Here is a 12,470-nt window from a genome sequence, read left to right on the forward strand (position 1 = left end):
CAAATACATTGAAGCGTCGACGCGAGGACAATGTAAGCCAGGTTCCAGATCACACCACTTGATCATACTGTTCAGATTTGAACATGCAACTTGTATATAAGAAAAATCTTTTCAGCCAGAGTTACAAGAAGGACAAGTCGTGGGTGTGCAACAGGCCAAGAGATGTCAGTGATGGCATCCAGGAAACATTCCTCATTTTGCGTCATGACGACTCCGCAGCACTGATTAGGTTGAAATTTTGAGTACTATTCCATGCTCGTGAATTATTGTCTACAAAGACGTGATTCAACCTTCCTTTGTAGCATTCTATACTTCCTGCTAATTGGGTGGCACTATCCTTGAGCTCGTTTGTAACCATGATCAGCTGGATCCCCGAGCTCAAAGATTGTGCGTTGATCGGTTCGTGAACACAATAAGAACACTGTTAAGTCAACGAAGCATGTCATGCATAACCTGATGAGGCTCAGATACGGGTAGAGTTCCCAGAGCTGTTACATCGAGGCTGTATTGGCAGATTCTGTCACAGGTCCACCAGTGTCCTGTAGGATGGAAGAATCGCCTCGATCACGGGGAGCCTTGCCTGGGGCTGCGTCTCCTAAAGGGAGTATCGCTTCTCCCACGTCTCAGAAAACCGAGCCCCACCTTCACAAGTAACTTATATTGTATTCCCGAATTTCACTTCCAATATTGGTCATTTTCTCAGGCTACCGCCTCCGTGGTGTAGTGGTAAACCACTGCAGCAAGTTCACGCCCTGACAGGTCACAGTCTTGACTGAAGCTTATTCAAACTCGCAAGCGAGCCTAGCTCGTCGTCCGGTATCAAAATATGCGCTCATCACGATCGGAAGTCTACCTTGGTAACAAGGTATTCTATAGTGTGACCCTCACCGTTAAAGAGGTGTTCCTCTATCCCTGCAACTCACAGGACCTATCCCTGCAATTCACTGGGAGCAGCCAGCAGCCAATACAGCCACTATTGACGGATCTCGGAAGCTGCGGCCCTTCCTCCGTCGCCAGAAGTAAGTACATATTCGTTCGTCCAGATCTCTTACTAACATTCTACCACTTTCATCACGTAGGTTGATAAGCTGAATGAAAATGATCAAATTCTTTTTTAGATATTCGTCTCGAAGATCTACCATGCTGATAGGCGCATGAGTCTGGGCATTTACACTGCGTCGCATTTTTGCCCATGTCAGTCGCTTCGCCTCGAGATATCTCGTTGCCTTTAGTTAGGGTAAAACGCCCGACAAAGAAGTCATTGCAAGGCGTCGTAATTTCTTCGCTGGTATCGGGATTTTGAATACGTTCAAAGTGCTCGAGCCAGAAGCCTGAGCCGATGGGGATGGCTGAATAGGGAAATACCCACGTGGCCTGGAGGTATGGCCTGGGTCAAGTTCGCAACTCCCCAGCTTTGCTCATGCAAGCCCCTCTAGCACGAGGACATAACGATGGAACACTTGGATGCCACAGGAAGACGAAACTGGATTGGGACGTGGAGTACTGCTGAGAGGCTTTCCCAATTGCTTCAAACCAATGCTATGCTGATACATGCTAGAAACACACTCTGTCTGTATTATACATTGTCAGCAGCTATTCGTGCGGCAGCATCCCTAGCGTTTTTCAGCTGTTTTTCTTCTTTCTTCTTGTTCTTGACACCTCTCTTTACACGTCTTCGATCCTTCTGTGCCGCTTCACCAAACGCGCAAAGGCTCTGCCAGGCTCTCTGCTCTGCGCCACGACGTCTCCGATGGTCACGTAAGCCTTGATGCTGTCGGATCCAATTCCAGATCTCTGTATGGCGCAGGCCCGCTATTGGTATACTCAATTTACGGCTGTATAAGGTAGCTGGGGCGGAAGTGGATTGAGGTTGGGATGGATCGGCGGCTGGTTGTGCTTTCACAACAATTTCGTCTTTGGGAACGTGTGTGGCGAGTTCTGGTGTCATCTTGATCGGTCGTATGTCTTTCACTTTGGGTGTTTTCTCTTTGTGGAGCATGACTTGGTTATCGAGCTGTTGCATGATCCAAGGTATAGTGTCCTGCAGCTTTTGCAGTCGATCTTCGGGCGCCATATTTCTCAGATCCGCAAACATTACTCTTTTCAAGGTCATATCTCTACCGTGACTTCTTAACGGCCTTATTTTCAGCAAAGGTTTGGGCAGTGGCTCGGCCTTGATCTTCTCCAAGGCATCTCGATTGTTCGATTCGTACTCTAGTGTGAGGTACATAGGCTCCTTTTCACCATGTTTCACAGTTTCGACGTTTGTCGACAATGCAGGATTCCAGTACTTCAGCCGCTGCATCTCCTTACGCCAGAATTGTCGTGCGCCGTAGAACCATTCCTTGTTCGGGAACTCTCCAGTCGGAACTCGCATAAACATTGATTTGAGTTGTGGTCCAGGAGCTGTGGAAGGTAACACTATGCTACCAGCTTCGTTTCGGATGGGATATAGCTAGTACAGCGTGAACAGAAGATCAAATGGATCAGTAACAATTGATTTACCTTGGCCGTTAGCGCACGCATGCGCTTCGCTGCGTTGACCATCGCATGCAGCAGCAGTTGTTTACCGTCCTGTGGTTTGCCCAGTGGTGTTCAGACAGGACACAGAGGATGTCGGGAGTAACTGCGTTGCGCAGATTGCTAGTCTGCTCGAAGGGACATACTCGAGTGTGATACTTTTCACGATGCCATCTCAATACATCTTTCTTTCCGGCGCGCAGCAGATCGCGGACGAGGCTGTCAACGGAAAGAGGAAAGTCGGCCGCACGATGTTACTGCCTGAAGTGCCTGGCGTATTGGTTCTCGATATGAACTCGAAGTCTTCCACTCGTAGTCATCATCATGAGCTTCATGGTACTCAGTAAGGATGGCGCTCAATGGCCATGCATCCCTCCTCATGCTCTCACATCATTGTGTCTACACATCCTCCTCTGACTACAAACATTGGTAGGAAGTCTATGACATGTGGCCACAGAGCTGCTATGGCCCTCCACAATGAATGCGATTCGTGATCGTCTGATAGCCAGATTAGACGAGATTCTGGCTGAAGTCGTTGCTCAAGATTTACCGTCTAATGCTTCTTTACAGATCGAAGCCAGTCTTGTCCTTTCTGACAACGCGGCTGGTCAGCACCATCATGTCGTACTCGATACAATCAACGTCGATCAGCTAAAATTGCTCACTGCTAATCCAGGCACTTCGGCAACCAGTCCCCTCAACGATCAACAGGACTATCGTGTTCATTCATTCGACTCTCATTCGAGAAAACCAGCAGCAGATCTGACGACTAGCAGTCGGCTAGCAAACGCAACAATCTTGGCAGAAACCACAGCAGGGAAGCGATTCAAACCCCGTAGCAGTCCTGAGCAGCTAACAACGACATCCGGTCCGCTTGCTCAGCCCATTCCACTGACGACTGCGAGCCTCACCCATGTTTCAGCATTCGTAGATGCCCATGTCGATCAGCCTCTAGCCCCTGACCGGAGTAAGACTCAGCAACCACGTGTTCTACAACCAGCGGTCGACAATCTTATCGAAGGAATATGGGATCAGATACACTACTCAAAACTCCCTACTTCACCCCATGATTTAGCAAAGATTGTACGATGGACGTCTGAAAATATACACACTCACCACGACGTCCTCTCTATGACCCAAGCAGATTTCAGCGATGCTACAAAGCGCTGCCATCATATCACTACCACCGGCCGTTCCGCGCGTTCAGTGGAGGTAGTCATACAAGCCCATTGGGTAGACTGCTTCGATGCTCGACTTGCCACGCTCAAGAAAGGCCAGCCCGATCTCCGACCTACAGATCACAAAAGGCTTGTGATGAATGAAGCTTGTACTTCATTCGGCTGGTCGGAGAAGGAGCTCCGTAACAAGATGGCTGCTTGGAAAGGCTATACGCAGATCAAGAATGCCTCTGGCTGGGCCACCCTCGTCTTCGCAGGACCTGGCATCTACCGTTTCTGCAAATACCGTCAAGGTTTCGATGACGAATCTCTGAGCAAGCTACGCTCACATCGAATACGTTTCGAAGTTGCAGCTGATACTCTTCAACCCAGATGGAGAGAAGCACTGGCACTTGTCGGTGAACCTACGCAAGCAGTATATACCGGCCACCCCCACGACTGGACTGTCAGCCTGAAACAAGACGAACCTGCCCTTCCTCTCGCCGTCACATACAAACAATGGGACCCAGAATTCTCCTACCAAAACCTCTCCCAATCCACCATCGACACCACCCAATGGCCAGACAAAGACCCGCGCCGCTTCGAGTCTGCCCCTCCCTACCACTGCAAGTCCTGCACCCAATTCCAATCCACTGACCTCACCACAAACCTCTGCGCCTGTTTCCCAACCCTCTACAGCCCTCAACCCCTCCCCTCCTCCCCAGTCCAAGTCTTCCGCACCGGCACCGGCAAAAACAACGGCCTCCTAGCCTGCGCCCCCTTCCCACCCAACCGCGCAATAGGCGAATTCATCGGCCGCATAACCAAGAACCTCGCCGACGTCGACGTCATGCAAAGCCAAGCAGGCGATGATCCCCCTTACCAAATCTGGCAGGGCAGATGTGGGAATTTTACACGGTTCATCAATCATTCCTGTGCATCGAATTGTGCGTTTCAGACTTTCTCGTGGTTGGGGGTGCAGAGGATTGTGGTTGTGAGTAGTAAGGAGATTAAGGTTGGGGAGGAGTTGACGGTGGATTATTCGGATCGGTATTGGCAGAATTTGGATAAGGTTTGTTTGTGTGGGGAGGAGGGTTGTCGGTTCAAGGATCGGAGGAGGATGGGTTAGGGCTTCAAAGGTGAGATTGGCCGGAAATAAATCAGGGGGTGCCGGTTTCGCATTTCAGATTCAGAACCCTTTGAGTTTGAAGACCTTTACAAGAGGATATTGCCATATTATCAAGATAGCAACGGCAAGATAAAGTTCTATACGTGCTGATGTGCCGCTATCATGGAAAATGTCCAAGTCACATCGTAAATTCGCTATGAGTCCGAATGCTAAATAGACTAATATATACACTAATTTCACAGTCACCCAGCGATGCTGTCAAACAACACTAGTCGCTTCAAGAATAATATGACAATCCCCAGGTCGACAATCTTCAATGCGATCGTCCTCAACCTGCTCGTGATATACCATATAATGCAAAAAGAGCAAGGACCTCCTGTGCAAATCAGGGGCGCCGTTCAAATATTATGATCAAGCTTATGCAATGCCTTGCCTCCAACGATCAATGCTAGCCCTCTGCTGTGAGTTCAAGGGCGGACCCATACCAATATGATCATAACCTGGCGGCATCATAGGCATTTGCATTGGCATTCCAGCCGCCATAGGATTGTACATCATACCCATATTCATGTTGTTGGTGCCATTCATGCTCAAGCCCAAAGTGGTCATGTTCATGCTTGGATTGTTGTAAGGAGATTGCTGCTGCTGTTGCGGTAGTCCAAAACTGTTCATACCATAGTTTCCATTGAAGCCATTTACCGTGGTGAGGTTTGGCATCGATTGCATCGCGCTCGCATACATTTGTTGTTGTTGCTGCTGCTGTTGATGGAGTTGGAGTAGTGGCTGATTAGGGAAGTATGGAGGTGGACTTCTCTGGTCGAAGCTCTGCAACGCACTGTGAGGCAGTGTTCTGTTTCCAGGTTGAGCTGCCTGGATGTGACCAACAAGAGGCGTTGCTGGGTTGCGTCTGTTCAGAAGCAGATTGATCTTACTCTCAGCAGAAGCCTGTTGCTCTTCGTTGCGGAAACCCACTGGATTGGCACGAAGAAGATCACCCATGCTGGTCTTGGGCTTCAGAGCAGGGGCGGCCTTCTCGGCCTCGGCTTGTAGACGCTGGCGACGTTGTCCCAATGTTTCTTCCTGTTCTCCTACAGCTTCTGAGTTTTGCGATCCGGCACGACGAATCTGTTCTGCGTCCAGACCCAGCTGGCTCGCAACCTCATCTGCTAAGCTCGATCGCCTGTTCTGCTTTCCTCTCATTCTCTGTCGTCGCTGAGCTAGAGTCTCCTCTTCAGGGCCTTCCTCAGCAGCTTCGTCATCGATACCGGCTAACGTAATTACAGGTGCTGGGTCTGCATGGGCAGGACTTGGCTCTGGTACATGTGGCGTGGGCTTGTACGGCTCGCCTCTCAATCTAGCTCTTCTGGAACTGAGCGGCTCATTCTCTTCAAGCTCTTTTCTTGCCATCAATCCAAGCGGTCGGTTCAAGTTTACATGGCTTTGACGCTCCTTCTCTGGAAACAACACACCAAGCGGTATATCTTCGTCCTCGAAATTGTCCCTGTCGACCTCTGCCTTGTCTTCCCATGCTAATGCGACATGCTTCTGTTTACGGGCTTTTTGCTGCAATTGGGACACAGCATCCAGCTCGAGTAGGGTAGAGTGCATACCAGTGGAAAAAGCATTGGCAGCAGTTCTGTTCCTGAGCTTCTGCTGAGCCTTACGCATCTGCAGCTCTGCTAGTAATGTAGTTGGTGCGTTATGAAAGCCATACTGGTACTCTTCTTCTGGCTCTTCCTCTTCATCTCCCTCGACTTGCTCCTCGCCGTCATCAGAACCTGTCTTCTCGTGTTCAACAAGCTCATCTATGTCTGGTGCAATCGATCTATCGGCCTCCCTCTCAGGATCATCATCGGGCAACCCCACTTCGATATCAAGTGTTTGCGACATCCTTCTTGAAGCATTCAAGGTTCCAGTGGATTTACGTTTGCCCAGAATGTTGCTCAGAGAGCTTTTCCGGCGTTGTTTGGTCTCCGAAGGCCTTTTCCGGTGTTGCGGTGCTTGACCGTAGACTTCTTTGCCTAGTTGGCCAACGATAGGATGGTCGGTGAAGGCACTCACAGGAGCATGAGCTGCAGCATCGAGAATGCTGTCGAGTGTTTTTACGGCGGAATCATGCTCTAGCTGGATGTCTGTACGCTGCCCTGGTGCGTCGAAGAAGGCGCTGGCACGTAGTTGGGGCGGTATTGTTGACCTGCGCTTCGGCGTCTCTACTTCATACTCGGCGTCCGTCTCGGCATTGGCGAGCCATATTGCGGACTTGCGATTGTCTGCCGGAATACTCTGTAATGCAATTGTTCTTCTTTTCTGCTGCTGTGCCCAGTCGCCTCGCGAAAGTCTTTTCGGCAGGTTCAGCATGACAGGTACAGGAGCTGGATAGTAAACCATTTTCTGGTCCGGTTGTGCCTCTCGATAGACCTTGGAATCTCGTGCCAGTGGCGGGTGGGTGAGTGAGATGCGTTTGCCAAAAGTTTCTTCATCTGGAGAAAAATGTATGCCGTCGAAGTCAGTGAACAGGTTCTGGGCTTGTCGGTAGGTGTCATTCGATGCAGATGTTCCAGGTCGTTCTTGTACAGAGGGCCCAGAGGAGGGGCGCTGGTCATCAGTAGACGGTCGAGGCTGCATCGCATGGGCAGGTGGTGAATGTGTCATGGCTGACTCCAGCGGACGACCTTCGAGTTCGGGTTCTGGCAAGGGGTTCGAAGTTTTTGACAGCCTCGTCGTGCGTTGCACGGGCTGGGTATGTGATATAGAACCAACAGGAGAGGTGATGAAACTTGAGGCCATATGTCCTCCGGATCGAGCGGCGGCATTTACGCCAATGATTGAGTTGGACATGGATGTGGTGCTGTATTGTCTAGACCTGTAACCAGCACTCTTCAAGCTCTCCGAGCGTCGCATGTCTGCTTTCATCCTCTGTAGTTCTTCCTCTATGCTGCCGGCCAAACTCATCCGCTCAGCACTGTCCTCCAACGCCTGTACATTCCGTACATATGCCCCTTGTAACGACTGGAGGTCAGGTGTAGGATTATGTAGAGGCAGATTTCGACTGATGGAAGCGGTGCGAACAGGTGTATCTTCCTTGGGTTTGGACGATACGGCGTCTGCCATAACGTCGGCCATCTTCTTGGGCAATCGAGGCGTTATCTGCGCATGTTCGTAATCATCCTCTTCGACCAATTCATAGGATTGGGTGGATAAGTGAGAGCTGGTCAAAGACTTGAGGACATCAGGGATCGACTGCTGGTGCGCTGAAGGATGCTCGTCGGTCGACAAAGAACCTCCAAGATCCTCGAAAGCAACAGAAAATGGTGTGTAGGGTAGGTCATGTTCGGGAAACGTTGGCGACGGCGTGAAAGCAGTCGGACTCAAAGGCGAGCGATCGTCCTCAAGCGGGAGGGTAGCATACTGGTGTGCAGTGGCGGCCATGTTATTAGGCGTGTGCTGCCGGGAGGCTCCAGGCTAATTTGCGACAGGTCGAAGTCTTAAACGCATCGCAAGTTGGCGACCAACAACATCCAACTCCAAGATAATGTACAGTATAGTACAAGAAAAACACTGCAATATTCTTTGAAGTGTAGTGGACAATGGACACGCTTTCGAACGGCTCCGTAGCGTCGACTGGCTGGATGCGTGTCTCGGTATGTCGCAGGGGACAGGGATGCAGCCGACAGGTCTCACTGGCACAACGGAAAGGTTTGGTGGTGGGCAGGGGGCAAAGGCCAACCCACTCGACTATGCTATATGCTGCTAATTGCTCGAGAGGTCTTCTCGTCCTACAGAGCACGACACTATTGACATTAGGGACTGCCAAAAGATAAGCCAGTTGTCAGGCGTTCTTACAGAAGTCCCCACAGTGTCGCTATTCTGGTTCCAATTTGTGAGAGATAGAGTTGGCGGAGGTGGATTGAGAGAAAGGCTGGGCAGGTACCGCAGTTAAGGTAGGAATTACTAGCGATAAGCAGGTACGATGTACTCTGTGCATATAACTCGATGCTTGGTAGCAGTCCAACTGCTTATCTCGTTATCTGTGCACTTCTCACGGACGCTTCTGCATGGGCTAGATCTCCGCCGCGAGTCTGGCATGCGCCTTGGGTTACTAGGCAACTTGATTTTAAATTTGCTGCCGCAGTCGCCCGGGAATTGGCCACCAGGGCCAACTGGTTATACTTGACTTTGCTACAAAGTACGAGGCCAGCACACGAGCAGGACGGATTGACTAGGTACATGCTCCAGCCAGCTTAGGTCACGAGCCAGCAGCCGATGTCAGTCAACTTTAGTTGGCTTTTTCTCCCATGATTACTCGGTCGTGGTAGACTGGACATCGATATGGAAATAGATTCTTTACCAGTAGTTGAAAACGTGCCCGTGATTTCTCGAAGCATGGAATACTAGTAGATGGAGACTGACAGGCATAGGGTTCAAAGTGATTCGTGCTGCAGCTCTACTGTTGAGATATGCGTTAGCTTCCCGACCAGCCTAGCATGCTTGGTACGAAGAAGGCAACGAACGAGACCCTGTCTGTCTTCTCAAGTAGTGTGCATTCCTTCACCTTGTACTCGAAAGCATCGTTCCTGTGGCTGTCACGGAAGTCCGGTGATGCAGTAGATTGATGCTGTAGCTCGAGCAAGCATCAAGTTCCTATCTAGAGGTAGACAATGACTCTACAGTGGTTCCTTCAATAGTTTCGTATCAGCATGTCCGCATTCCGCTGTCTACTACAAGTACAGTTGCAAACACAAAAATACCCTTGTCATGTCTGTTGTCCTCAGAGTATGCAAGCGAGATTAGTCGCCCTTTTGGACGACGTTCTTGATAAGGGTACTCGAGTCGATATCAGGTGCCGGAACGTGTGTGCAGTCAGGGCCTAAATCGTGTTCAACAAACCTCTCATGTAAGATGCTTGTCCCATAGAAGCAGGTTCTGGCCTGAAATACAACTTGGGGACTTGAAAAGCCATTTTCTCGATGATAGAAAAGAGCATCGTGCTTCTTGAACCTTAGACGTGTACGCCTCGACTTAGAAGGAAATTTCGCGGTCCCCACTTCGCGGTCACGATTTGTAGAGAAATCGCACAACTTCTTGAAACACCCATCATCTTGTGGATGTTACTTCACGGCAAACTGGTCACTTGTGATATTGAACTGCGTTTCTTCGCTCCTTTGATATATTTGGAAAGATAGACATACAACGTCCCTAATTCGGGCGAGAAGTCGAGCGATCATACTGGTGGCTGAACTGCTCGCCACGACTGGGACGGCATGGTATCAACAAATCCTGAGCCAATGCCTCAATCAGCACAGGCAGAACACACAAATGGTCTATCTCACAACGACGGCCAGGATATGTTCGACAGTATACCGTCCTGTATCACAGCTATCAAGTCCGGCCAGTTCATAGTGGTCCTCGATTCTCCCGACCGCGAAAACGAGGGTGATTTGATCATCGCCGCTCAGCACATTACATCCGGCCAGATGGCCTTCATGATCAGACACACCTCAGGCATAATCTGCACACCACTGTCACCTACTATATGTGACAGCTTGGACTTGCCGCAGATGGTGGCACGGACAGAGAACAGTGACCCCAACAGGACGGCATACACGATTAGTGTTGATTCTAACCACGACACAGTAACTACAGGTATCAGTGCATACGATCGCGCCTTGACCTGCAACGAGCTGGCCAGAGAAAGAGCCCAGCCGAATGAGTTTAGGCGGCCTGGGCACGTCTTTCCACTGAGAGCGCGGCCAGGTGGTGTCCGCGAGAGGACGGGTCACACCGAGGCCGCTGTTGAGTTCTGTCGGTTGGCTGGTTTGAGAGAAGCAGGTGTGATCAGTGAGATCGTGGATCCAGGAAATGAGGTCGACGGCCGAGCAGAGATAGTGGGAGGAGAGAGTATGTTAAGGCGGGATGGCTGCCTGGCTTTCGCCCGAAAATACGGATTGAAGATATGTACGGTAGAAGGTTTGAGGGATTATGTGGAGAAGACGGAAGGAAAACTGCAAGTGAATGGGACTTGACGACGTCCTGTCTCGAGGTAAGCAGTAATTACGAAGCGACCAATGCAAAAAATTTATGCAGAGTCAACGAGAAGTGAACGTTGTCTAGGCACGTACTGCGTGCTGCGATATTAGAACACCAGATTCTGCGAGCACAGTGGACTTGTACCATGATCTGGTCTGGAAGTCCACGATTCCTTGTTGTTGAGGCCCGGAGAGATTTAATGTGACTTGGATCGTGTGGCACGACTCGTTACAGGAAGACAATCCGTAGGAGGTGTTGTGGATGTCGAAGTAGCCTCAGCACTTACAGACCGGAAACCCTAGCATGTTCATGTATTTTCAGATGTAGCTGCAAAGAGGTATCACTATTTCCCTAGCTGCCGTGCATGCAGTGAGGCACAAACATAGCTCCAGAGCGCGCTTGAGACGCAAGTGCTTACCTTACATGCTTGGCAGAGAGAATGTGCACGAGCTCGCTCAAGGCGGTGCAAAGGGAATAAAGACTGTGATGCAAACACTCGTCTGCTTACTATGCTGTTTGTGAGGCCAATACAGGGTAGTAGGCTACGAGCTCGTCTGGTTTAGCAGACTGCGATGCTCTTGGGCACGCTAGAGATGGGCGAGTTCGACGCTTGGCTTTCGCTTGGCACTGTTCCTGCTCAGAACGCCATTCCTCTTGAAGTAGCACTTCAAGCACTACTTTGCAATAGGACAACACGTCACCCTAAGAGATGCGGTGCACGTTATGCAATGCAAACCCATGGCTGTTGCACAAAGGGCAGAGCTTCAAGCTACAGGAAATAATTTTGAGATAGTATGGCTGACACTAAATCATTCTTCACCCCAAATTAGACCACTTAACGAACGTCCTTTTCACACTAAGTCATGAGCAGGACCTGAAAAGCCATGCCATACTCAAGCAACTATTACCTCTCTGCTTATCCGAGGACAGCCCTAGCTGGTCCAGACCAGCGATCACTTTCCTTTAGGTCTGATTCCTGAGTAGTCTTTGAAGATGCCATGCATGTGTTTATTGGTTTGCTTCGTTGATTGGCGATTCTTCCTAGCCTGCTTCTTCTGTTTGACCACTGCCGTGTTCGCCGCAACCTGGCCGGCGGGTGTGCGTCGAGAGGCAATGAGAAATCGAATGATATCATCTTTTGATGGTAGCTGAATACTTTGCCAGTGGTTGACAAACTCCTCATCCAAGTTGATGTGGAGAGTGGGATCATCAGCAAAGATGACACGAGGGCTACCGTCCTTCTTGTTGCGCATCACCGTGATCTTATGCTCTTTCTCTAACTTGTCAATCTCAGCATCGCAGTCAGGCCATCCCTTCTTGAGCTTTGCAACCTCGATGCTTTGTACATCTGTATTGGCTTGGAAGAACTCGATGAGCTGTTCAGGTGTACGGATGGGGTAGGGCGGCTTGTAGACGAGGGTATTGTCCTTCTCATTGTATGTCACCTCTGAGTCCTTCTTCACGAGCTGGGTATAGTAAAAGAGAACATCTTTATGCCGCTCAATAGCACTGAAACAGTAATTAAGTACATCATCCCATTTCAAAACAGCAGGAAACTTGTCCTTGATACGTTCCTTTGCCTGCACGGATTTTGCTCGTGCCTTAGTGATTGATTGAGTTCTTTCAGTTGACATGAT

The 12,470-nt window shown here is 50.0% G+C and overlaps 5 protein-coding genes across 5 annotated transcripts; 2 read left to right on the top strand and 3 right to left on the bottom strand.

Moving 5' to 3' along the window:
* Positions 1–1,576: 1,576 nt before the first annotated feature.
* On the bottom strand, positions 1,577–2,547 carry LTR64_000328 (uncharacterized protein; the record flags this gene model as incomplete). The annotated part of the gene is made up of 2 exons (XM_064894713.1): positions 1,577–2,455; positions 2,506–2,547. 2 exons carry the CDS (start codon positions 2,545–2,547, stop codon positions 1,577–1,579), a joined length of 921 nt encoding a protein of 306 aa, XP_064757400.1.
* Positions 2,548–2,997: 450 nt separating this feature from the next.
* On the top strand, positions 2,998–4,806 carry LTR64_000329 (uncharacterized protein; the record flags this gene model as incomplete). Its single annotated transcript, XM_064894714.1, has 1 exon — positions 2,998–4,806. One exon carries the CDS (start codon positions 2,998–3,000, stop codon positions 4,804–4,806), a length of 1,809 nt encoding a protein of 602 aa, XP_064757401.1.
* A 417-nt stretch (positions 4,807–5,223) lies between these two features.
* On the bottom strand, positions 5,224–8,235 carry LTR64_000330 (uncharacterized protein; the record flags this gene model as incomplete). The annotated part of the gene is made up of 1 exon (XM_064894715.1): positions 5,224–8,235. One exon carries the CDS (start codon positions 8,233–8,235, stop codon positions 5,224–5,226), a length of 3,012 nt encoding a protein of 1,003 aa, XP_064757402.1.
* A 1,856-nt stretch (positions 8,236–10,091) lies between these two features.
* Positions 10,092–10,829, top strand: RIB3 (3,4-dihydroxy 2-butanone 4-phosphate synthase; the record flags this gene model as incomplete). The annotated part of the gene is given in 2 exon segments (XM_064894716.1): positions 10,092–10,761; positions 10,774–10,829. 2 exon segments carry the CDS (start codon positions 10,092–10,094, stop codon positions 10,827–10,829), a joined length of 726 nt encoding a protein of 241 aa, XP_064757403.1.
* A 957-nt stretch (positions 10,830–11,786) lies between these two features.
* On the bottom strand, positions 11,787–12,467 carry tfa2 (transcription factor TFIIE beta subunit, TFIIEB, Tfa2; the record flags this gene model as incomplete). Its single annotated transcript, XM_064894717.1, has 1 exon — positions 11,787–12,467. One exon carries the CDS (start codon positions 12,465–12,467, stop codon positions 11,787–11,789), a length of 681 nt encoding a protein of 226 aa, XP_064757404.1.
* Positions 12,468–12,470: the final 3 nt, after the last annotated feature.

This window comes from Lithohypha guttulata (assembly GCF_036872675.1).
Source record: "Lithohypha guttulata strain CCFEE 5908 chromosome Unknown scaffold_1, whole genome shotgun sequence".
NCBI lineage: Eukaryota > Fungi > Ascomycota > Eurotiomycetes > Chaetothyriales > Trichomeriaceae > Lithohypha > Lithohypha guttulata.